General features: G+C 38.6%; 1 protein-coding gene across 3 annotated transcripts in view; it reads left to right on the forward strand.

The window, feature by feature from the left end:
- The window catches only part of SWI3C (SWITCH/sucrose nonfermenting 3C), a 157,501-nt gene extending 131,505 nt beyond the window's left edge, over positions 1-25,996 (forward strand). For all 3 annotated transcript variants that reach the window (XM_089393066.1, XM_089393069.1, XM_089393067.1), the window contains exon 9: positions 25,273-25,996. In XM_089393066.1, coding sequence (XP_089249192.1) covers positions 25,273-25,725 — 453 coding nt within the window. In that variant the 3' untranslated portion in view covers positions 25,726-25,996. The remainder of the gene's footprint in view (positions 1-25,272) is intronic.
- The last annotated feature ends 668 nt before the right edge of the window (positions 25,997-26,664 follow it).

Genomic DNA, 26,664 nt, shown 5'->3' on the forward strand with positions numbered 1-26,664 from the left:
AAAACAATAGGTTCATTTCCATTGGAGGAGTTATCTCTCTCCATCATCCTTGTTTCCTCTTGAATGCATCTAGGCAATAGTTCATCAAAACCAGGTATCCTGTCATTATTGAGAATGGTGGTGACAAATGCATCCCATGGTCTTGAAAGACCTCCAAGAGCAATGAGAGTGAGTTCCCTGTGAGCAGTAACTTCTCCAATAGATAGTAGGTCATTCTTCACTTGAGTTATTTGTTGATTTTTGGTAGCATCAGATGTGCTCTAGCGTGGAAATTGCGAGGAGAGGCTAAGGCACATAAGATCTCCAAGAGCCAGAAATCATTTTGAGAAATTCAAGAGGATGAGGAGTTATTAAAATAATTAATATTTTTAATGGGTTCCTAAGTTTAAACTTAGGAAAATAAAAATATTAATGGGTATTAATAAAGATAAGGGTGAGAATCTTCTAAGAGACGAGGATCACATCTGTTTTAATCTTAGCCATTGATTAGGGACTTAATCTCGATCGTTGATTCGTCAACAAGAAAAGTATAAGAGAGAAATTGAGGATCATTTGGAGACACACCGGCTTAGTATCTCAAGGAAAATCGATTCTCAAGCAGAGGAGATAGATTTCAGAGGGAGAGTTGCAGGGTGGAGGAAGAGGAGGGCATCAACAACAGGCAGTGACCAAGGAGATGGTGACGTAGGGACAATGGGAGACAGTGCAGAGAGAGATGCAGTCCAGAGGAGAGATGCAGAGGGACGTAGAGCCACGCTGGGCCATGTAGAGTGATTCAGGGGTGACGCAGAAGTGGAAGTAGGGTCCCCAAAGTGTCAAAAGGTCTCAAAGGGAAAGTCTCAGGTGTTTTCTTTCAGTTTCTCTGTAAAATCATTCCTTGTAAAAGCAATTGTTGTTGAAGATTAATAAAGCCCTCATTTGTTGCATCGGTTTTCCCACATTGGGTTTTTCCGGGGACAATGGTCCAAAAATAATTGTGTTGATGTGATTGGTCCTCGTGCATGTATTTTTCTCTGTGTAATTGTGTGATAACTTCAGTAGAATTTATTTTAATATTTGCTAAAGGGATTTCGTAAATAACTTATTATGAATAATAGGTAGGTGAAATAAATCAGTTGCTGCAGTAGTAGAATTTCAGTTTAGAAATTTTCACATTATTCTCATGAAATAGGATTTGATAGAGTCCAACTTTTCCTCTTGATATCTTTCAACTTGTTTTTGAGAAAGAGGATTTGATTTGCATTGTTCACTTTGAACATCGCAACCAACTTATCATATATTTCCTTAAAAGTCCCCAAATCAAAAATATTGGCAACCAAATGCTTTTGAATGGAGTCAATCAAAATTTTCTTAGCTTTGACCTCACCTTTTCTATACTTTGTTCTAGCAGCAACATGTGCATTTGGTGGAGGCTCCACCACTTTCCCTTGCACATAGTCCAATACTTCATGTTTCTCCAAGGTTAGATCAAGAGTCATCTTCTAGGCATGATAATCTGACTTGTCATTGAGCTTATCCTCAGTCTTGAAATATGAAGTAGCAGCCATAGAGACTAGTCCTTGTCAACAAATATCTTGGTGATTGCTTTTTCTCTTGCTTGGGCATGTCCTCACCTTAGCTTTGATACCATGCTAATTTTAGATAACAATGGTATGTTCTATGTTTGCAACAATTCTTTCAATGTCCTTTTATTAACCCAATGACAATTCGACTTTAATTTTCACTAGCAATCACATAAACCATTAATTCAGATTGACAATAACTGTAGATAAAACATAAACAATAAAATACAAAAGACAAGTTAAGACAAGAGAACACCAATATTTGGCTAAAGCTAGGGAAAATCCTCCAGAGGGGGAAAACCCTTAATCAATCCTTCTTATTATCAAATACAAATGTTCAGTAGAGAGAATATCCAATAGAGTACAATTATGAAAGTCAAAGTCAATTTGACTTGACTTTTGTAGAGAATCTAAACCAATATCCTAAGTCAAATCTAATCTTGATGAAAGTCTGCAATTCTGAAAAGTCAATAGTAGTCAATGTGCCCTAACCAGTCAGCATTCAAAAGTCCATGAAGCTGTCAAACAACTCCTCTTGAGCTCGGTCAAAGTCAGTGAAACATGACGCCCAATGTTGGTCAGAATCAACCCAAAACAGTCTTCCAAAGTTTAATCAAATCTGGTCAAAGGAGAGAGAAAGTCTGCTGTAATTTTCTGCGGTCAAAACAATAGTCAACCTTGAAGTCAACGCCGGTCAAAGTGCCCAGATTTCCTCAATTTTTGTGCCAAACAACTCGGCCTCCCAAGATTGAACTTTTTCTGGTCAAAGTGAGTCAAACCAAGGTGAGAAACTTGGTCAAACCCAAGTCAAACTGTCCTACTGCAAAAAGTCAAAGATGCCTCCAAACCCTCGCATGTGTGAAGAAGACTAGGAATGCCTCATATCTGTATGAACTAATCAATCGAGGAGATAGAAGAAATGATGTGTGTTGTTGATGTGCCAAATGAGTTTGAAGGCCTTTATTTATATGTGATGGAGGGGGATTCAATTTGTCTAATTGACCCCAAGCTAACCTTGAACAAATGAGCACTTGTGGGCTTGATATCAAAAACATATTTCTCCTTGTCCGACTTTAGTGCTTCCAGGGTCAATTTTGGTCCTCTCAGAAAGAGGAATTTTGTCCAAACATCATCTTATGTCAATGAGCTGCCCAAAGTGGAATTTGGTCCTAGTTGCTCATTTTAAAAAAATCCGACTTTTCACTTTTGGTGCCAAAAATTTCATTTTAAAAATTCAAATTTACATCTTTTAAAAGTTGCAATGAGACTTTGGCTCAAGCATTTATAAATATGTTTTACAATGATAAATATCATTACATCAAGTGACCAAAAGTACATTATGAAGACCAACCATAGTTACAAATTCAACATCCACCGGTACGCATTTTCTGATTTACGAAACAGACATTGAGTCCAAAATGCTGACTTATATGTGGAACTCATCTTCTGTTCTTTTCTTGACCTTTTGAGGTATATTTCCTTTCTTTAGAATTTTTATTAAAATGTTTGTAATAATTTTTTATTTTTATTTTTTAATTAACTTCTAGGTTAATACTCTCACTTTTCTTTGATAGTACCTTGTACTTTCATGTAATATAAAAACAATATTATGGAAAAGGTTGTGTGTTTATGCGACTCTCTTTACTTCTATGCTCTTGTAATTGTAATTAAACTTGTACTTCTATGCTTCTATAATTAAATTTTTTATTTTTAAAAATGATCTCGTAGATGACTTTTGAATCTTATACTACTTTTTCATCAATTTCCAAAGCACTTGATTTTTATATTCAATATAAAATAAGGTAGTTGGTATTTTGACTATTAATTATTCAATGCTTATTAATACGACTCCACTCAATTCTGTATATAGTTCTTGTGTATCATTTTCATCGAGTGGTTTCCTTCACTTAATATATTAACATGGAATACTTCATATGGTTACGGACAATGTTTCGAACAAAAATACCTTGGAAATTGAAAATCTTGTATTAATTAATGGTCATGACTTGAATGGAGAGTGGTGACATTTCTATTGTTTCAATGCTTTAATTTTTTTGTCTTCAATCTATTTGTATAACAATGATGGCAACAAAAGGTGACTAACGACGGAAAATGGGGTAGTAGGTAGGCGACTAGAACGATAGTGGCAACAGACGGGTGTGGTGGTTGGAGTCGAACTCGATGGGTGCTTTAACGGCGACATGGGAAGCGCTGATGACGTGAACAAGGATAGCGACAGGGAAATGCAGTGGATAGGATGGGCACAGGCGACTGCGAACGCGACGACAAGGTGCATGTGCCAAGCGGTAGTGGTTGCAGCTGCGCTCCAAGAGAGTCTAGTTGAAGATCGTAATTGTGTTGTTGGTGGTGTTGCAGACTGTAACCGCTAATTTGATTTTTTTCTTTTTCGACTTTACATATATATATATATATATATTATTAAAAAATTTATAAAGTCAAATATGTAATAAGCAATGAAAAATTATATGGATATATATGTAATTATATATATATATATATTTCAATTTTTTGTTTATATATGTATATATTTAATATCAATTTTTTTATTTTTTTTTCCTTTTTTTAATACTATATAAATTGTTTTTTCTTCTTCTTCGCACTGGAGTTTGGCCATGGAACTACCTTTTTTTATAATTTTTTTTTTAAAGAATGGCCAAATACGTTGTTGTTGCCTCCTGTCATACACACCTAAGTTAGTGAGAAAAACCCTTAACCACACAAGGTGTGGTTGGTGGAAAAACTAAGAGATGGGGTTGTCACCTATTCCTAACTCTCTCCTAAGAAAGCTAAGGGGGGTGGTCCCTAAATGAAAAGCTAAGTTTAAAAGGTGATGTGAGGTTTCTAGGAGATGTCAAGGTTAATTTGGATTACTTGAGATTATGAGCAAATATGAAATGAAATATACTTCAATAACCATCAACACATAAATCATAGATGAGCATATAATACCAGTGCCTTCAATATTTCTTTAAAATAAATAACACTTGCTTCAAAAATGTTTCATAGTGAAACATAAGTAACCATGTCATTCAAGAAGATGTTAGCAAGATTTAAAATTGCTTCCAAAGAAATGCTTTCAAAATATAATCATTCACAATGCTAGAGCATGTAAGGAGGCAAATAAAATAACTTTGTAACATGAAACAAGCTAAAACTTCACTTTGCAAAATGAACAATATGGTACTTTCCCAAGTGAGATAATCAATTCAAAACATTTTCATCATGACAAGGATATAAATAATTTGCAAGTAAAATATCTTGAAAAGTAAAGTGTGTTAATATGAAATGCACTTAACTAAAGTTAGCTGCAATTATATTGGTTAATTATAAGCTAGATGCCTAATCTAAGTGAGAGATCTTCCTTTTAAAATCTTGTCAAATGGTAAAAAATTGGAGTGACTATAAGAAAGAGGGGCTGAGGACACGACGATGAAGTTAACAATACCCTTTCCCCCAGTCTTACGAGCCAACATGTGCCTTCGTTCCTACAAGAGTACAAACCACCTCCATAACTGCAGGGTCACACACTCTTTGCCTTACTTCGTACCGGTTGAAATAATTTTCCAAGAAAGTCTTTTCCTTATAATGTCTATCAACAAAGCTTATAATTAGAGGTAAATTAGAAATGCAAGCTAATCTAAAATGCTTAAATGAAATGCAAGTTCGTTCTCCCAAGGAAATATTAAATTTGCAATGCTTCAAAGTAAGGAAATGGTGGTCAACAATATATTGCAAATATAACTTTCAAATGGAGATTAGCTTGCAAGTAAACTAGAATGATGCAATCAATTTGCTTGAGAAACAAAGTTGTTTTAAGTAGGCAATTGAATGCTCCAATACTCAAGATAACAATGTAGCATTAGAAATGAAGCATGAACTCAAGTATACATGAAACAATTTGTTACACTAAATGGAAATGAATTAGTAAACAAAATTAAAGTTTGCTAGAAATCAAAATGCTTGCATGTGAAGAGTAGATTGCTCAAATTAAAGTGTTTGTAATTCAAAACAATATATAAAATAGAGAATGCAAAGCCTTAAGTTGAATTGTAGCAAACTTATCTAAACAAAAACAAAAATGTGATGAGTGAGGTTTGTGTAAATTCCCAAATTAAGCATGCAAAATAAAATGTGATGATGAGGTTGTGTAAATTTTAAGCATGCAATTAAAATGGAAACCTAGAGAATGCAAAAGTTAATCCACCCACATATTTTTCTCCCTAAATGGAGAGAAGGGATGCCATGGGTAAAACCCAAGCTCCCACAAGCAAAATATATCTTTTATTATTATATTACAATGGAATTAAAGCCTCTTAGAGGGTTGCGCAAAAGATGAAGGGAAATAGTACAAGATTTGGAGCTAGAAATAGGTATAGTATCTCTCCAACAATAGCAACCTCAAGGGCCAATGAGACTTGCTAAAATCTGAAAATTACAATCTTCATAAAAGCCCACGACCTATCCTTATTTGTAGCTCCTTTTAGTGTCCACGACTTCTTTGAAATAAATCTTGGATGCTTGAGAGGTCCTACAAGAAAACTAATTAGAGTTAAATAGTCTTTCCTTAAGGCACTTGTGTCAAAACTCCAACTATGGGCTGCAAAACTAAGACAAGATTAGTGTAAAAAGAGCATGTAAGTATGATACAAAAAAATATACACAACTAAATCAAGTGATGGGAGTGAACTCCATCACTTGCCTAGTTTGGGAAATGCTCTTAAATAGCTGAATAAATCAATGAACACAATTTTTTTTAAAGAGATTTAAATTAAGAAGTATTTGCTTGTGTACAAGCTATGTCAAAGGAAAATCCCTACAAGAAAATCACTTCGTAAGATAAACTATGGAATTCAAAGAAGCAATGAGAGCTCCTTGGAGAATGTGTTAAGAGTGGGTTGGTCTCTCCAAAGACTTCCCCTCACGCTTGATATTTGATCCAACAAGATTCTCTTCTACAAAAACTTCAATCCAACATTAGTCCCATATAGATTTAGCAAATGTAATGATAAGAGAACTCTAGAAATTTATTGGAAAATAGCTAGAGATTTCTACACCTAGAGCATACTCCTAAATCAATTGCCAATGCAAGATAGCTTCACATTAACAAATCTACAAGAGCATATGGAAATAACATAAATCAAAAGCATGAGCAAAGGAAATTATACCAATAATGAGCCAATCATAGTACTCTAATGGAACAACACTCATGAATGAGCCCCAAAGTCTTTTATTGCAAATGAGAACAAGTGTACATAAGAGCAGAGCTTTCCCAAGCACAATAGCTCGAAACAATTGATACATAGTGAGAGCCCATGGCTCTATTATATAGAAGATTGGGAGCCAATCCCAAGGAAAATGGTGACAATCTCAAGACAAATGGGTGACAATCCCAATGCTTCTACATGCAAATTCGAATTTCCCAAGTGGCCGTTCGATTTCCTCTAGAGAGGTCCACACAATCCTTGAGCAAAATCGTGTTTCATGATGGAATGACAAGTGTAGATGGGTGGAAACCAATGGGGGGACAAATTTCCACAAAAATCTCTGATAAATATTCTCCCAAATCCCCCCAAATGTGCATTAACTCAACAAATTCGAATTTCCAAGTCAGCAACTTCTTGAGCCATAAATTCGAATTCCTTGAGTGGTCCATGTATTTATAATGCAAGGTGCCAAATCATCCTCCACTTGGCCCTTTGACTCATTTCTTTGAGATAATTTCCAAGTCATTTCCATGTCATTTTGTCACATGGAGCTATTTATTTTTTTTCCATTTAATTTATTGCCAAATTTCCGCTAAACTAAGGAAAAGTGGGTTTTGAGGGTTTAGAATTTATTTTTTACCCCTCAAAGTGTATCATAGTAGAAAGTTGAGGGTGTGAGGTGTAATTTTGAGCACACATACCCCATACAACTTCTCTAAACATCACTTATTACATATTACATTCAAATTTCCGCCCTGCGAGAAATTAAAAAAATTTAAAAAATGACCCCTACACCTAATCAAATTCCACGAAATTTTACAGTGATTTAGTATGGTAATATACAACGACTCTAGACACTTGGACTCACGCAAGGCCTCACCTTCAAGCTGTACTCCGGCTTTGGGGTTATGTTTGGATATAATAATTAAGAGAGTGAAAAAAACCTCCTAGAGTAAACTCACTTCATGACAAGGTCCCAAGTTACTTAGGCTTGTTACATGACACAACTCATCCTACTAGCATCACTTTACATCATCCCCGTAGGGCTTGTGGAATTTGAGTACAATAGAAGAAGATGAGAAGAAGAAGTAGAGTTGAAAAATTATGATGATATGGTAAAGTCTGATGGTACATGAAGCCTCTGATACATCCTTTGGGCATGGAGTCTTCAAAAATATTTGGGTACACTACAGTGGTCAACAGGCCCAATGACAAAATGGAGGACCTTGAAGAAAACTGTGTAGCGAAATGCTTTAGTTGCAATGGCAATGAAGTTGACAGAGGGTTGATGACCAAAGGTTGGGATTGGAGAACGCGGATCTGATACAGATGTAACGAACAAGGTTCGTATACGCAATGAAATATTTAGAATATCTGAAATATGTAAATATCCATTATAGGACAATAATATATTAATATAAGAATGTTGAATGTACAGAAGATATGCGATATATGATATATGATATTTGATTTCAAATGAGGGCCCACTTACATATTTGGACAAGTGCCCCTTCATGAACGATCATGTCCTTAGAGACATGCCTCTTCAATGTACTAATCATTGTTTAATTGATCATTATTTATGATTATTATTATTATTTATGATATCTTTATTCTTTTTATAATATTATATTCATAACATTGTATTAATTAAAAGTCACTTCTATAAAAAAAGCGCTAATTAATAAAGTGAACTTGTGGGAAAAGCATAGTATATATTTAATGATGATTGCCAATAGTGGACACCCTCATGGAAATACCTGTTTGAGCTACAAACACTAACAAGTTGGAGTGCAGACCTTGCTTCTTAGGCGCATTATTATATGTAACCAGGCAGATCCGTAGCTTGTCATCCAAGAAGGTTTTGGGAGACATTTTCCTTCATAGAGTCTAATCTCTCAGAGACTCTGCTATTGGGAGAGAGGTATCCCTACCTTGCACTTTGCTCCTCGAAGGTTCTCGCTTTAGATCATCTTTTGGGCCGAGCACAAGGTTGGTTCTCAAAGGCACTCAACGTCTCCAGTTGATTACTATCTACCCAAAGCACCTTTTTCTCGTTAGGATTCTCCCTTGATGTGTTGAGACTTCTCTTGCCAACTAGTCAGGGGTACTAAATCTGGATATCAGAGAAGGTATCTATAGATTGTACATTCAGTTCACTTGGACCTCACCTTTGATGAATCTATGATCAAAGATGCCCTTCTACCTAAAGCACATTTTTGGGTTGTGGGTTGGCATCATTGTCCACCTCCTTAAACGCGTAGGTATTATATGCATTGGCTCAGGATCCATTTGGGATAGCTTCAAGTGGGCTCTCATTGACTCTGGATAGAGACAGATCACCACATGCCACGATTTGATAGGATCTGCCAGGTGTATCAGCTTTAGGAACTAGAAACAGAGATGCACCTTATCTTTCATTGTCCCTTGTACTATGAGATTAGAGGTTGCTATCACTGCCTCTTTAGGGATTCAGGGGGCTTCCTCTCTACTCTCTTCCCATACAAGGACCAAAGATACTTAGCCCTCTTCATTGGGTAGATCCTCTGCCACATATCTTAGCTCCTGTACACCATACCTTGTCATGAGTTGACTGAACTAATCATCTACTATTTACTTGTTGATTCGTCAGATCAAAGCAACAAGTTGTAGGCAAAGTTTCGAAGAGAAACATGCAGTAGAATGGTAAGACCTTAGGTTTCTCCTTAACTGATATTATTGAGACCAATCTGGTGGTACCAATCCATGCATCAGGTCATGTGTTCTCGGTTTTTAGAGAGATTAGCCCCAAACAGATTCAGAGTAGAGCACCTCTTACTCGTCAAACTACTTCCCATAACTAGAGGAGCTAACAATGATGCAACTAGAGTTTCCTCACTCGTCCACCCCCCAAGAATCATATAATCAGACCCCTTGATGGTTCCGGAGAACTTTGAAAGCGAGCCAGTGCCCTGTTCGGCCCTTGCCCTTGGCCATCAGACTCAGGAGCCCTTGACGTCATCAACCTCATTGTCTGATCTCTCTCTTTCACTCTCTCTTTCCTGACATGTTCATGAATTGCCCAAACTCTTCTTCTTTTTTTTCTGTCACTGTACTTTTGCCATGGTCTTATACATTTGTTATGATGTTACATGATTATATTCATGTTGTTTGTACCATTTGTCAGATGTTAATATAATTATATTATCTTATCCTATTGCATGGATTACTCTATTTTTCATTCATGCAAAGATTTCTATATGCAGTAATCCCCCTTGTTTAATTAATTAAGAAAGGGATTCCTTTGGTGGCTTGGGATTTTTGCACAAGAGCCTTCCTGATGTAAGCACTCAAGGAGTTGTTTTCTCTAGAAAATAAGTATTACAAGCAGTATAAGGGAATGCTGCTTGGCAACCCCTTGCTTTAACACCAAATCTAGCCGGTTCTTCTCATTTATGGTATTTAACAGCCTTTCAACTTTGTGACACAATTTGTATTACTAAGGCCTTCGCTCTTCCATGTTGAACCACTAGATTAGCCAAAAGAGGTCTCTTTTTTTTGGAAGGATTCATGAAATCACGAGCAGCAACATTGGCACACCTAACAGATTTTAATCAAGCCCAAAAGTTAAGTTATTTAGACAACTATTTATGATGCCATTTGTTGTATGGTTTTGGAAATTTGTCTCCTTAAAATGCAGCTTCATAGGTCAGGTCCATTTAAGGTCAGGCCATCTCTTTGTAAGGATTGGGGATGGGAGTAGTGAAAAGTGCCCTTTTACGTTCTTGCAAAGACATTGATGATCTGGCATGACACACTTTCATTAACATCCTTTGTTTGACCAAAAGGTGGGGATTGCTTGAACCTAAGTGTCTCAATTTAGGAAGTCCCAGTGCATTTGGAGATCTTGATCTTTTTTCAAACACAAGAATGGGATGCCTTGCGATTCTTCAAGGGTTGGTTGTTAAGACTAGGCTTTATCAACTGGGTGTTAAAAGTGTTGCTTGAACCCTTTCTGGTATGGATGAAACCATTGAATATGTTTTTAGGAAATGCAAATCTGCAAGGACATTTTGGGCATGGTTCCATGCTGAAGCTATTGTCCTCTTTACTGCCTTGCGTATGAGAATAGGGTCTCTTGTAGGGGAAACTTTGATTGTTACAAAAGTTGCAAATCTTTGTGGAACAATTTGGCTAACTGCAATTGGTTTTCTGTGTAAAAAATTGTGTATAACTACTTTCAATGAGAAGTCACAGCCCCTTGGAATATTGGAACTTGCTGTACTTGTTATAGTCAAACTTGGTATATTCCACTGGAAAGTTGATTCATTTCCTGTCAGGGTGCAGGATCATGTGAGTGCATTTTTGGTTCTTTTATGGCAGGAATGTCACGGTATTCTTTTTTTTATGTTATTATTTGCTTGGTGAACTAACATACGAAGCGTTTCTAAAAAAAAGAGGACAATCAAAACTAATTTTATCATGCAAGGTAGATCAGTAATTGCCAATGGAATCTGGTAAATTTTATTGACCATAAACACCGGTTTTGGAAGCACTCAGATACCTATTGAAGTTATTTATGTCAATCTAGTCTAGGCAACTAGATAAAACAATAAATATTGTTACGAGTCAATATTCCTCCCTTAGAGACATTGCATAATATAGCAGTTCATACCTCAAATGCTCCTTTAGTTGCACCTATAAACTATGTGATGAGAACAAGTAGTCAAAATTGGAAATGTTGATTGTAATTTTAACTTTTAGCTTTATTATAAAAAACTGAAGCTTTAAAGTTTATACTCGATATGACTTGTCATGCATGCCTTGCATGCCACTCTAGCATTTTGTTCTCATTATTTTGTACTATTGTACTCCATTTTATTGATATCTAAGGAAGAGTGTACAACAGGTGCATTCATGCTAGCAATTTTAGCAAAAGCTTTTGAGTCTGAGTGCACTCTGTAACTCTTACTTTACTCTTGAAGGAAACAAAATATAGTCATCTCCTTGGATTCATAGTTACGAATTTAACTCATAAGTCAAATGCAAGTCAAATTGAACCATCAAGTCTGTCTCACGACTAGAGTCAATAGTCCATCTATAAAAGACTAAAAAAAACAATTATTTTGCTTGTATATATAACCTAATTTCAGAACAAATTCTGTGGTATGTAGTATCTTCAGGCTTGTTTGAAATGAGTTGTCACTGAAATTTTGGATTATGTTAACACTAAAATTGTGTGTGTGTGTATTAATGAATTAGTATATTTTTAGATTAATTTCTAGATTAGCACAAGTGTACAATTATAAAATTTTAATTAATAAAAAGAGTCTTTATTTCTAAGACTCTGTTTTTCAATTAATTTCTAGAGTAGCATGAGTTTTTACAATAATGAAGTCCAAGTCAACACTAACTGTTTGACCTCACCAATGAGTTAGGCAACTTTGGCAGAGACTTCTTTTGTGCGCTTGCTTTCCCTTTGTGTTTTGTGTGTGTGCTTTGTTGCCCTATGCATTTTTCCTGTGTGCACATACCAATCACCATAGAACCTAACAATCAAGCGTCACAATTATAATTCCTCATGGAAATTTTTATTTTCATGCAGCAATTGTTTTTTATTTTGATCAATTCTATTCCTAGCATTTGCCCAACTCATCCACCCAAGAAGGGATCCATGGCAGTAGCTTAGCTCTCAACACCTAGTTTTATTCAGTGGAACTGTTAGATCTCCAAAAGCTTGAAGGCTACTGTAGTTCAACAGTGCAATACTCTCGTTGGGCTTGTCACAGTTGTAATTGCTAATTTTTGTTGTAACTTCCATGGTATGAATAATTTTCATTCTCCTTGAGGGTTTTCTCCAGTTATAAGCTTGTGTGTGACTGTGTGTTAATGCTATGTTTGTTGTGTTTGTTGATTGTGTATCACACATTTGAATGGTGAATCCTCAATGGAATGAGGAGGCAATGGACCCAAATCAAGCTTTGTGCACCTAGAGTCTTTCACACAGGTTATTGCAGAAAAGAAATGAAGAACAGAGCTAAGATCTCAAAGAAGACAGATCACAAGGTACTGCAACAACAACAACAATAATCATCTAATTTTAAGGTCACGGCCTAGCCAAAAACCAAATTGGTGTACGAGACCCCCGGCTATGTCACAAGGTTCGTTGAACTTCAACCTTGAGGTTCGAATTTTGGTGAAACTTAAAAAGATTTTGAGGTTCTTCGAACCTCATTGAACCTCATGGCCATTAACCAAGTCCATAGATCAAAATTCATAACCTCATGTCACAACTCGAGCTTGTAATCTATCCTTGCAGTTTCCATGTTCGTGATAGCATTTTTTTATTGATGTTAATTTCTTCCAAGTTTATCCTATATTTTATTTTCAAGTTAATATATCTGTACATATAGAAAATGTGTATAGATGATCCTAATGGCGAACCTTATTCGAACCCCATCAAAAAATTCGAACTTGAATCGAGCCCAAATTCAAACCCGAACCATGTGATATTGGGACAAGGGACCTGCCTCTGTGCAGCAATTTAATTGCTAATGTCTACAGAGTCGTACATACTCTTCTTCTTCCAACATTTTGTAAGCTGCACTAGAGGGAAAAGACGAGGACTATTATATGTGCCCTGTTGTTAGAATTCTGTCTTCAATTTTTGACTCTAGGCTTGCAGTGTTTCTTCCATCTTGGTGATTGTCCACTGCTACTGAGCAACAAGAGAGCATTGAATAATAAAAGGAATACCCAACTACTGAATGTTCTCCACAGGTTTTATAATCCTTCATTCATGATTCAAAGTTCAAACAATTAGGGGGATCATCCTGGCCAATAAGAAGGATCTTTGCTTTCTCCTCACTAATGGTCCTTCCAACAACTTCTGCAAATGTGTCCAGACAAATAATAGTTCCCCCCCCATGGATTACTGAAGCAATTCAGGCATTAAGGCAGGGTCACCTGCAACATGGACTTTGAGAAGTTGTTAACCAAGAGATAAATAAATACTTCAAAGTCTCAAGTCATCCGCTGTAATTAGAAATACATAAGGAGCAGGAGGATGGCCTTGTCTAATAGATCACTACAGAGCTATGTTGCACGGAACTTCTAGGAACCGATGTTTCGGGTTGTACCCGTGCCCAAAACTCTGAAACTCGACTGAAACTCTGCCGAAACATGACCATCATATAATCATTTACGACAATTAATATAGACTTGGTTTTCCTTCTAAATTGTCATCTATGGGTCTTATTCCCTCTTTTCTTGCAAGATAATGTGTTATTCACTTATTTATAAATATATATATATATATATATATATATATGACGTTTCGGCTGACTTTTCCATTTTTTTGGAAGTGATGTTTCTAAACATACCCGTTTCGGAAACCCCAAAACGTTTCGACACTTCGTGCAACTTAGCTACAGAGGAATGGGGATACGATGTACACTGTTCACACTAGCACTTGTCGATGCCTACAAAAAGAGAATATCCACTGAATGAGGGTAGAAAGAGCCAAATCTCAACTAGTTTATGATATTAAGGATCAAGTTGCTTTTCTTATGCTTTGTCAAAATATATCTTAAAAAAGCACCTTTTGGCCAGACTCCTAGGGCCACTTAGTCCCCTCCCATATAGATATTAAATTATCAAGAATAAACATGCCATTATTAAACCTCGTTTGCTTCTTTGAGACTGTGGTTCCAAGTTAACCAATAAACTAATCCTCCTGGACAAAGCCGTAGCTATTTTCTAAGAGAAATTGAGGAGTATGATTGGATGCAATCCTCCCACCAAACCCCTTTGCATTGACCAACTCAATAACACCATAGCATCTTGACACATTTTCAAGGATGTGAAGCCAAACACATGCCTCATTTGCTTGTAGAACTCCACTGAACTCTATGAGGGTCAAGACATTTCTCATCCGTGAGCTCTCTTGTAGATGTCTCATTTTGTCTAATTCTAGCTTTCCTAGAAAGATAAACTCTTCCAAGAGACTCAACCTTTTGAGAAATAACTTGTTTAACAAGCTCCATAAGAGTGTTCCGCATAAGATTAAAGTGTACTGAAATTAAGGTCCTTTTGAAATGTTACTAAGAAATTTGTTGCATTGCCCATCTTCTGTTTGCATTTTAGATGCTAGAAATGGGACTGGGATGATGCATCACCATTGACCATCTATTTCATAGGCCTCATAATCCTAGCCCTAAGTCACATGACATGGGGACACAAGACACACTGGACACGAAAATACGAGATTCCGACACAGGACATGAAGACCCCTAGAACAATACATGTAGGACACATTATATATATTAATATTAATATATTAAAAAAATTAATAAATACATCATACTATGATATTACAGAAATTCTCATGATGATACAAGTAACAAATTCAATCATAGATTCATACATGTACATTGTAAGTTTGTAACATTATGCATATAGTCATGATTCATCAATGATACAAGTTTACAACTAGAAATTAACCATCAACACAATAAATTAACCATAAACTGCTATTTTTTCATTAAGTCATCAAAATCAAAATGTATTACATAGGTACTGAGTATTGCAGACTTCTGACTAGGAATGCCAATGGAAAATAGCAAATACAAAACAAGGTAGACACTAGAACCTGGAACCGTAGAATAGAAAGGAAGAATCTCATAGGCTGTTGCCAGCAGGCTATAGGCTATGCCTATAGCTCATCAACATCAGTACCACCACTGCTCTCTTTTGCATCCTCCTCGTACTGAGTCTTGCAGACTTCTGACTAGGAATGCCAATGGAAAATAGCAAATACAAAACAAGGTAGACATTAGAACTTGGAACTGTAGAATAGGAAGGAAGAATCTCATAGGCTGTTGCCAGCAGGCTATAGGCTATGCCTATAGCTCAACATCAGTACCACCACTGCTCTCTTCTGCATCCTCCTCCTCTATATCCAATGTAATCTCTGATTCTGTTGGTGTGGAGGATGACCCCTCAAGAGTATCACCATCATCAAAATTGACAGGCTCTAACACTGGGTCATTAAGATCCATGTTGGCCAATGGCAACTCAACACTGCTGTCCAAACGCATATCATCAGGAAGCACATCTCACATATTTTCCTTTCCCTTCAATCACTCCTCCCTCGGCTTGTAAATAAGATGAAGGTTGGTGTGCACATACACCATTGTCTCTGCCCTGCACTGCTGAAGCCCGCTCTTCTTCAAACTATACAAATTCCCATATGTGCTCCAATTCCTCTCACAACAAGAGGATGACGTAACTTGAGAGAGGAGCCTCATGGCTAATTGCTATAGAGGAGGGCATGTTTCCCCATGAGTTTCCCACCAAGAATAGGGCTTCTTAGCCCCCTGTCTCTAATAACATCATAGCTTGCAAATCACCTAGTGCTAGTGGAAAACTTTACAGAGGCATCATCCACCTCATCAAGGGATGCTCTATCTTGAAATATCCATCTCCATGCATCCTTCCTTCCTAGTGAAATCTCACCATCCATGTGAGGAGGGAATTTGCATGAAGGTCCACCATTCAACCACTTATGGCTATAGTATTTTGGATTCAATGAGTGAGCCAAGCAATGCAAAGGTGTGCAATTCTTGCCCCACCTGCTAACAAGAATATTTTGTATGGTGGCGAAGAAGGCCTCTGTTGAAGTCTCATACTCAGGGCACACACTCTGAAAAATAATGGTCCTCACAAACTCAATCATGGAATCTCATCCCTCATAAACCTCTCCTAGGATGGGTTGGTTTCTATTCGCAAATCATAACAAAGCAATGATAGGGTCCATGATCTTAATAGTAAGATCTATCCTCTCCCACCAAACATCATCTAATACTGTGTCCTTGACTCTTTTTGAGGTCGCTTGATTTGTCTTTCTCCAAAAAGACCAAAACTTTGAAATAATCAGGGCCCCAAGAGCAGTCTTGACCTCCCTCAACCTCTTCAGCATGATGAATGCAGAGGCAAACCGTGTATTTGCAATCTTCAACAATGATAGATGTGTGTACTTTTTGTAGATTGTGGGGGCATTGGTATGACTTTGCACAAAGTTGCGGATATGTTATGCATCCTCAATAAATTCCAATCCAAGGCACATCAAAAATAATAGATTTAAGTGCTAAATTCAAGGAATGGACAATACAAGTTGTCCAAAATACTTGTGGATGTTTAGCATCCACAATGATGCCAACAACCTTGCTAACAGGTGCATTGTTTGTAATAATTTGCACACAAGAATCAAAACCTACATCTTCAATAACTTTAATGAACAACTCATCCATATATTGTGTATCCTTGTATTTTCCAAGAGCATCCACTGCTTTCAAGAAAACTGGTCTGTTCAAGGAAGATACCATGAAGTGGATGAGTGGATGGCGTACTGCATCTATCCATCCATCAAAAACAATACTAACCCCAAATGTTGGCCATGCTGATTTAATAGGGTCAAGCATTTTATTCACCTCCTTCTTTGCATTACTCAACAATGTAGTTCCAAGCCTCTGACCCAGGAGGCACATACCCCGATGGAGCCCCTTGAGTTAGAGCTTGACACATCTCAATAAATAAAGGTGATTATGCAACATTAAATGATATGAAGTTGAGATAGAAAAAGAAGGCAATGGTGACATCAATCTCTTCTCGCCTCTCTTGCTGAAATATCTTGTCCATTGGACCAAGTGTCCTCCTTTTTGCTGCTTGACCAGAACCCCCACTGGAACTCCCAAATGGATAACTGACACTTCTTTTCCTCAAGAATGGAGGGGATCCTCATCCTCGTTTTTCTTAGATGATGCAGCCACCATTGCCACACCAACATTGGTCTCTCTTTCTAATTCCTTCCTCTTAGATGAAGTCACTTCTAAACATGCTTCAATTCCACAAGATGGTATGCCCAACATATGTGCTTTCACATGGAAATAGGTGCTCTTAAATTGAGTGTTGCAAAAGCTGCATCTCCAAAGAACATTGCCTCCTCCCTTGAACTTGCTGCCTGGCCCTTGATCTCTTGTAACATACTTCTTCCACAAAGGATTTTACTTTCTTGAGCTTCTTGTCTTGCTAAATTGATGTTTTTCTCAACATTAACAATGGGGATATTTCTCTCCTTTTTTTGCCCCTTGTCTATAGCCCTTGATTGAGCCATGACTGCTGTAAAAATAAATAAAAATGTAAACAAAATGGACAGACGACTGCTGTAGCAAAATTAGAAAAAAAAATGGAAGGGAAGTTGTTAATTTTAGGTATGTTTTATGCTAGAGCAATTTATTTCAATTTTCACGGTTAGCTCAATATCTTTTCCAGATTAGCAATCACATCAGCATTAAAGTAAATTGCAGATAGAACATAAATATAAATTGCAGAAGACAAGCCAAGACAGGAGGACACAAGATGTGGCGCCAGCCAGGGACAAACCCCAATGTGGGGAAACCCTTGATCAATTCTTCTTTTATGTTCTTCAATAGTTCAGTAGAGAAATAGAGAGAGATAGTACATTTACAACAGAAGTCAACAATTTGACTTTCTATATCTGTATGAGATCAGTTGAAGACATGTTGCTTCAACTGATTCTCCAAGGTGACTCCTTCACCTATCATAGTGCTGCCTTTCGTCCATTTGTTGCACATAACCGTGTGACACCATGCTGTATTGTCACAGTGTTGAACCTTGATGACTGAGCTGCTCTCATCTACTCTCATCATCATGCTGCCCATTATGCTGCATCTTCCATCATCATGCAACCCTATTCATCATCATGCTTAACATGCCCATCATGATGCATCTTCCTTCATCATTCCTTCCGCTGAGATCATCATGATGCACATTCATATTAGTGACATCGAGATCAAGTTTGTGAGATCATCTTTTATACCACAAGTCAGCAAATCATGGCTTCCACAGGCTGCTTAATAATTTGATTCAAAACTGGTCAACACATTGACCCAATACACAACAACCTTGCCTCCAAATCTGTTGTCCCACGTTGCCCTTGATTTTTCCAGGTTAGGGCACTTTGGCACACTGCAACATCCCTCAAACAATCCTTGAACAGTCCTCAAATAGCCTTCAATCCCTGTGGCCCACCTTAGTGTGATCCCTCTGCTTCCACGCTGGAGATTAGGGCACAATACAGCCCCAAAACAGACCCACGCAAGTGCTTTGCTGTGGTGGTATGGCCTGCGGCCTACCACACAGCCTACCTGTAACTTACGTTTGGCCCAAACAAAGTTCTCTTGCCCTTTCAACGTGCCACAACAAACTTGCCCTTCTCCTTACCTAACTCGGCCTCCCAGTGAGTGTGAACAGACTTCAATACAGCGCCAAAAGGCTCCTACGCTGCCTCTTTCCCACGCTGAAGTGTCCTCTGCCTGCAACCCAATATAAGGTAAGAAGTTCGAGTTCCTTTTCTACGGATTAGGCCTCTTCTTAACAATGATATGACCTGCGTATAAGAGTCTTCAAGAACTCCATATAAGGTCTCCATGATCAACGTATAAGGTCTCACCATGAACAACGTATAAGGTCTTTGTTTACTGCGTAGATCATCCTCATAAGCCTGCAGCTTACTGTGGTTAGGGCATTATCTTTGGGCCAACGTATCTTCATTGTGTCTCTCCTTCACCAAAACCCAAAGACGTGGAGAGGAGGAGACCACACATGAAGAGGATTTGTGTTCCAAATGATTTCAAGTCCTCTATATTTATACTAAAATGTAAATGATGAATGGATACAACTATTGGGCTTCTGAGCCTACATAGGATGCTGGCCGACTTCACAATATGTCTTATAATACAAATAAATTCATAACTTCATAAATACTTATCGGAATCGGATGATATTTAGATCAATCCGACACCTCTCGATGGGAGGGATCCAATAAAAATATCAACTGCCATAAATAAGATGACCCACATGGAGTTTGGCCCTACTTGCCAATTTTAACACTCCCTCTCAACTAGGGAGAACTCCATCCGTTGATCCATATGTTCAACTGTACTATCTCTGCCATCAATGCCATGCACTGCTTTGCTTTGCTCTGCTCTTCTCAGCTCAACTCTACTCTGCTTTGCTCTGCTCGGCTCAACTCTGCTCTGCTGAACCATGAAGAAGAAGAATTGATCGAGAATGTGTCATACCATTCTCCACTGACCCAAAGTCAGTCTCAGAGTGTGTACCACTAGTCCCAGAGCAGTCCTCAACCGACCCGAAGTCAGTGTCATAGTATGTACCACTCTCACTAGTCCCAGACCAGTCCTCTACTGACTCGAAGTCAGTCTCAGAGTATGTACCACTAGTCCCAGACCAGTCCTCAACTGACCCGAAGTCAGTGTCATAGTGGGTACAACTCCTACAACTGGTCCCAGACCAGTATCATTGATCCCAGATCAATGAAGGTCATCCTAGCATAGGGAGTACGGTAGATACAACGATGCATCCATCGGTACTACTATGGTCCCTCTCCTCATTTCCCTTCTCATTGATCAGATGAGAGGTACTTCCCATGAGTCTCGGACTGCATGGGTAGGATGCCTCGATAGGAGAACTAATCATCCTATCCACAGGAGAGCGAATCATCCTGTCCACAGGAGAGCGAATCATCTTGTCCACACAAGAGAGTGAATCATCTTGTCCATAGGAGAGTGAATCATCATGTCCAATGCGCATCACCAGGGGAGGGTGAGTCACCCTGTGGTCGTATGTTGCTCCAGTAAGAACCGCAAGCCCCCAAAGGTCCCAGAGCTCAATGTATGCAACATGCAGGACCCTTTTACAAGGGTTTGAAAATCACAAATTTGAGAAAATCACAAATCTGATCTTTCCTCAGGGCTTTAACAAAGTGTAGCGACCTGTACATCATCTCAATACGATGGAGCCTCCTTGCTCATCGACTTACCATATCCTAGATAAGGCAGTATCTGATGTCTATCTGCTGGAGCAATCATCGAATACAAGATTCCTCTATAATTGAATCCCACCTTTGGTTGTCACAGAGAATCACAGTGGTATTCATCATGTGTACAATCAGCTCACTTAAGAGCTACTGCAACCATGCAGCTTCACACGAGATCATACTCGTAGCTATGTATTCGATCTCGGTGGTGCTTATAGCAACCGACTTCTGCTTCCTACTCATCCATGATATCGAAGCAGAATCCAAAGAGAACTAGCACTGAGAAGTGTTCTAGTGATCCTCCACACTGCCTGCCCATTCAACATTCGAATAATCATGCAGTTTCATATTTCCGGCAGTGTATCTCAATCCATGAGAGATTGTGCCTTGAAGATATCTCAGAAGATTCTTGGCACCAATCCAGTGAGGCTCAACCAAATATGAGCTCACCATGCTAACTGCAAAACATATGTCCGGATAGAAGTTCACCAAGAACATCAACGCGAATGAGTTTATGAAACTCAGAAGCATTTCCCAAATTTGGTCCGACATCGCTACCATATAACTTCTGAAAGTTAAGATTCTTGAGGTAGTCACAGGCTTGCAGTTTATCATTCCACATCCGGAATCCAACTCCCTCTTACTTCTGCAAATGAGAGGATATGCACCTGTCAGAAATAGGTCGTCCTCATAAGGTGCCGGTATGAGAGGTCTATCATCCACAACCTTCAAACAATGGTTTGGGTCGGCTTCACTGTTAGTGAATCTCAGCTTCATCAGACAGCTATCAATCCTCTCATATTAGGTCCGAGGTGTTTTACTTCAAGCCATAGTGGGCTTTCTTCCACCTGCATATATGAGATTCCCGATCATGAATCTCAAACTCCTTGAGTTGTTCCAAACCTGTGGACCTGCTACATAAGGGTAATGGTCCACTTGTAGGATTTTCCTTCGGTACATCTCAGACATGTACCTTCATGCTCTTCTTGAGTTCAGGCATCCCTGTCGCCATCTGACTTATAGACCTTTGGTGCTATGTGTCAATGGGCATGGTCCCCAGTGGACTTCCTGCAACTTGATACAACCCTGAACTCAAGAACATCTTGAGAATTCTATTTTCAAACACGTACCTTCCATTGATGATTGCCACCCTGAAACCTTTGACTTCCATTGCTGAAATCGACACCAGGTTCTTCTTCCGATCAAGTATTTAAAAGAGATTCTGTAAATGAATCGAGTTACCCTCATTCAGTTGAGGGATATCATTCCCTACATCCTTTCAAGGATAGGTGGCATCGACTCCAAGTATAATCCCATGATTGTTTCTATCTCTACCAAATTAGAGAGTGCACCCATCTATTCGATGAAGTGCCTTGAAGCATTGGGGTTCCTTGCTTTCTTTGAAGAGTCGACCATTTCTCCTTGATGAACTGCATTACCTGTCATTCCTTTCATCATTGAAGATGTCCCTGGAATGATTGTTTATCTTCATCAAGAGATGTGTCTCTGCCATTTGTATAATGGCTGAACTGATTGCAACCAAGGCATCCGCCTTTCCTTCCATCCTTAGATCCGATCTTTCCAATGAAGTGATCTTTAGGTAGGCCATCAAAAACTTCCGCTGCACCATGCTGATAGTATTCTTTGCTTTGACTTCACCCTTAGTGAATTAGAAGAGGGATGAGGAACCCATTGATCCTTTTGTCCTTTCCTGACTGTCTTCAGTGATTGCTCTTTCACTCTTGCTTGGGCATTGTCTTCACCTTAGCTCTGATACCATGTTAATTTTAGGTATGTTCTATGCTAGAGCAATTTATTTCAATTTTCACAGTTAGCTCGATATCTTTTCCAGATTAGCAATCACATCAGCATTAAAGTAAACTGCAGATAGAACATAAATATAAATCGCAGAAGACAGGCCAAGACAAGAGGACACAAGATGTGGCGCCAGCCAGGGACAAACCCCAATGTGGGGAAACCCTTGATCAATTCTTCTTTTATGTTCTTCAATAGTTCAGTAGAGAAAGAGAGAGAGATAGTACATTTACAACAGAAGTCAACACTTTGACTTTCTATATCTATATGAGATCAGTTGAAGACATGTTGCTTCAATTGATTCTCCAAGGTGACTCCTTCACCTATCATAGTGCTGTCTTTCGTCCATTTGCTGCACATAACCGTGTGACACCATGCTGTACTGTCACAGTGTTGAACCTTGATGACTGAGCTGCTCTCATCTGCTCTCATCATCATGCTGCCCATTATGCTGCATCTTTCATCATCATGCTGCCCATTATGCTACATCTTTCATCATCATGCAGTCCTATTTATCATCATGCTTAACATGCCCATCATGCTGCATCTTCCATCATCATTCCTTCCGCTGAGATCATCATGATGCGCATACATATTAGTGACATCAAGATCAAGTTTGTGAGATCATCTTTTATACCACAAGTCAGCAAATCATGGCTTACACAGGCTGCTCAATAATCTGATTCAAAACTGGTCAACACATTGACCCAATACACAACAACCTTGCCTCCAAATCTGTTGTCCCACACTGCCCTTGACTGTTCCTGGTTAGGGCACTTTAGCACACTGCAACAGCCCTCAAACAATCCCTGAACAGTCCTCAAACAGCCTTCAATCCCTGCGGCCCACCTTAGTGTGACCCCTCTGCTTCCACGCTGGAGATTAGGGCACAATACAGCCCCAAAACAGACCCACGCAAGTGCTTTGCTGTGGTGGTATGGCCTGTGGCCTACCACACAGCCTACCTGTAACTTACGTTTGGCCCAAACAGAGTTCTCTTGCCCTTTCAACGTGCCACAACAGACCTGCCCTTCTCCTTACATAACTCGGCCTCCCAGCGAGTGTGAACAGACTTCAATACAGCTCCAAAAGGCTCCTACACTGCCTCTTTCCCACGCTGAAGTGTCCTCTGCCTGCAGCCCAATCTAAGGTAAGAAGTTCGAGTTCCTTTTCTGCGGATTAGGCCTCTTCTTAACAATGATATGACTTGCATATAAGAGTCTTCAAGAACTGCGTATAAGGTCTCCATGATCAACGTATAAGGTCTCTGTTTGCTGCGTAGATCATCCTCATAAGCCTGCGGCTTACTGTGGTTAGGGCATCATCTTTGGGCCAGCGTATCTTCATTGTGTCTCGCCTTCACCAAAACCCAAAGACGTGGAGAGGAGGAGACCACACATGAAGAGGATGTGTGTTCCAAATGATTTCAAGTCCTCTATATTTATACTAAAACATAGATGATGAATAGACACAACTATTGGGCTTCTGAGCCTACTTAGGATGCTGGCCGACTTGACAATATGTCTTATAATACAAATAAATTCATAACTTCATAAATACTTATCGGAATCGGATGATCTTTAGATCAATCCTACATATCTCGATGAGAGGGATCCAATAAAAATATCAGCTGCCATAAATAAGATGACCCACATGGAGTTTGGCCCTACTTGCCAATTTTAATAGAAATCCAGATGCCTATAGCTTGAATTACCTCCAAAACATGTTTATCTCCTTTGCTGGTTGCTCCCACAGTCCCACAGCTGCCAAACAATGATTGCAAATGAGCAAAAGCGGCCCAATTCTGGCTTTTATCAAGCCCACGGGTTGCTTTTTGGCGGACATGTGTCTGAAAATGGTGATTATTTGTGGCACAAATTGGATTCCTGTAGGGCACGAATCCCAATTCTATGACATGCTCTAGGTTCGAATTGGACACGTGTCCCTTGAGAATCGTGCCTGACATGATTTCGTGACATGTGGGGGGAGGGAGCGAATCTGGTGACTCTGTCCTAGCCCCTCCTGTCTTATAATCTTAAAATATTTGGAGCAGTGATTCTAACGTGCTGACTAGTTGATTCAACTGATTAAAAGGTACATTTCTATCCCTTGTTGGTATACTGATGTTGACTTGGAATTTGATTTGCTTTACCTTCCTTCGATCTAACAATAGTTGATTCAGCTGATCAAAAGGGTACATTTCTATCCCTTGTTGGTATACTGATGTTGACTTGGAATTTGATTTGCTTTACCTTCCTTCGATCTAACAATCATTCTGCCCCATTGTATATGAAACTTGATAGTCCATGGAATTGCTGTCTCCCACTGTAATATGTATAATCGAATTCAGTATCCCATACTGGAAAGGGCACTGGGTGCTAGACTGTTGCAGTTGCATGCCAACGTTCTTCAGACTTAAGAAGAGAGACCATGTTGAAGTCTCCTCAGAATGCATATTGTCCCTAACATGCATAGCATTGGCTCCTATATCATACCTAGATGTCTGCATAACATTATGGGCGGTTAGCAAGAGATTATCCTTGTTTTTGTAGGTATGTTAATGTTTAAAAATGATGCAGCCTCAGGATTTTCTTTTACTTTAGCTCTGAAGCATGTTCAAAATTCAAATAATATATCTACCGTGATTACAGATATTTATGTTGGGTAACAGTATAATAGATGCATTGCAATGTGAATTTTGAAACTGGCAATTGTCCCGTTTATTAGCCTATATTTTATGGAATCTGATTTCTGTCATGGCTTATGAATGCAGTTAAAGAGAACCGAGATCAAATTGAAGCAGTTTGGAGAGATTGAGTCTGTGTTGTCAAAGGAATGTGAGCAGGTTGAAAGGTCAAGGCAGAGATTGACAACTGAGCGTGTTCGTCTTATGTCAAGTCATTTTGGATCTGGTGGGTCATCTACAGTGGCTGCAGGGCCTGTAGCAGTATCTGCAATGAATAATAGGCCTGTAATCTCATCTTCTGTGCCGTCAGCTCCCCATTCTGGTTATGGTCCTTCAGCTCACCCAGCTATGCCTTTCATGGCTAGACCATCTATGTTTTCATATGGACCAGGTGGTGCTGGATCCTCTATGCCCTTGTCTACAATGCAGTCGTTTTCAGGTGGAGCCCCTGGCTCTGTGTTGATGGGGTCCAGTGCTGCAAATTCCACTGTGGCTCACATGTTGAGACCTGTCACCGGAACTAACACAAGTACAAATTAAAACAAACTGTTGCAAGCATCAATGTATTGTAGATTCATTGTTTGAGCTGTTTGCATATTTTTCTATAGTTTGTTATTCAAGTATGCTCCAAGGGCATTTTTAGCAATTTTTGGTTCATTCTTTGTCGATCAATGACAAGCATGGTCTGTGACAAGATAATAGCTGTGATATGCAAGAGAAGTTCTGTTAATATTTTCATGACCTGCTTGTCCTGCTCCTCAGGTGAATGGAGATTGTTCCTACAGGGTTAATGATGTTATATTGTAATTTAGATTGTGTTTTGTTTGTGGAAGTATGTGGCTGCGCCTTTGTTTCTGATCAACTGAATCTTTTAGATTTATGAGACTGTCCTTCAGTATTGTGATTACAGGTCTTACAGCTAGACCATGTCCATAAAGCGAGCATAAAATTGGACCAGAAAACTACGAAAGAAAATTTACACCCATCTAAGCAATCTGTTCCCAAAATTTTTCACAATATCCAGTTACGGTCATCATCGAGACCTCAAAGTCTACATTTGTTTTTTCAAGTATTTCCAGTAAAGCTACAAAGCAGCAAAGGAAAAAATGGAGATTAAATGCTCAATTTTCTCCACAACAAAATATTTTGGGTTGAAATTCGATTAATATGGAGTATTCCCTTAGTTTTTGATAGTTAGGTGATCCTTACCTTATATTCTTGTGGAAGTTGCAATGTTTTTAAACATGTTCAGTTCTTTAAAAACTTTCTACTGAAAGTCCTGTCCATCCGTGAGGTTCAAATTTGCCAGTGTGTAAATTCTAAATCTCAAAATACTAATATACCATTACTAGGCCTCTCAGAGTAGTTCAAATGTTCTAATGTCTAAATACTTGATTCAAGCAGGTGGTAACTGCTTAGTGAACTGGGTTCATAAGATTTATTCGTCTTTCTGCTCTGGTCTGTGATTGGTCAACTACT

The sequence above is a fragment of the Pinus tabuliformis genome, chromosome 1_1, assembly GCF_031772625.1.
Source record: "Pinus tabuliformis cultivar Carrire ecotype Pingquan chromosome 1_1, CPIR1, whole genome shotgun sequence".
In the NCBI taxonomy this organism is placed as follows: Eukaryota; Viridiplantae; Streptophyta; class Pinopsida; order Pinales; family Pinaceae; genus Pinus; species Pinus tabuliformis.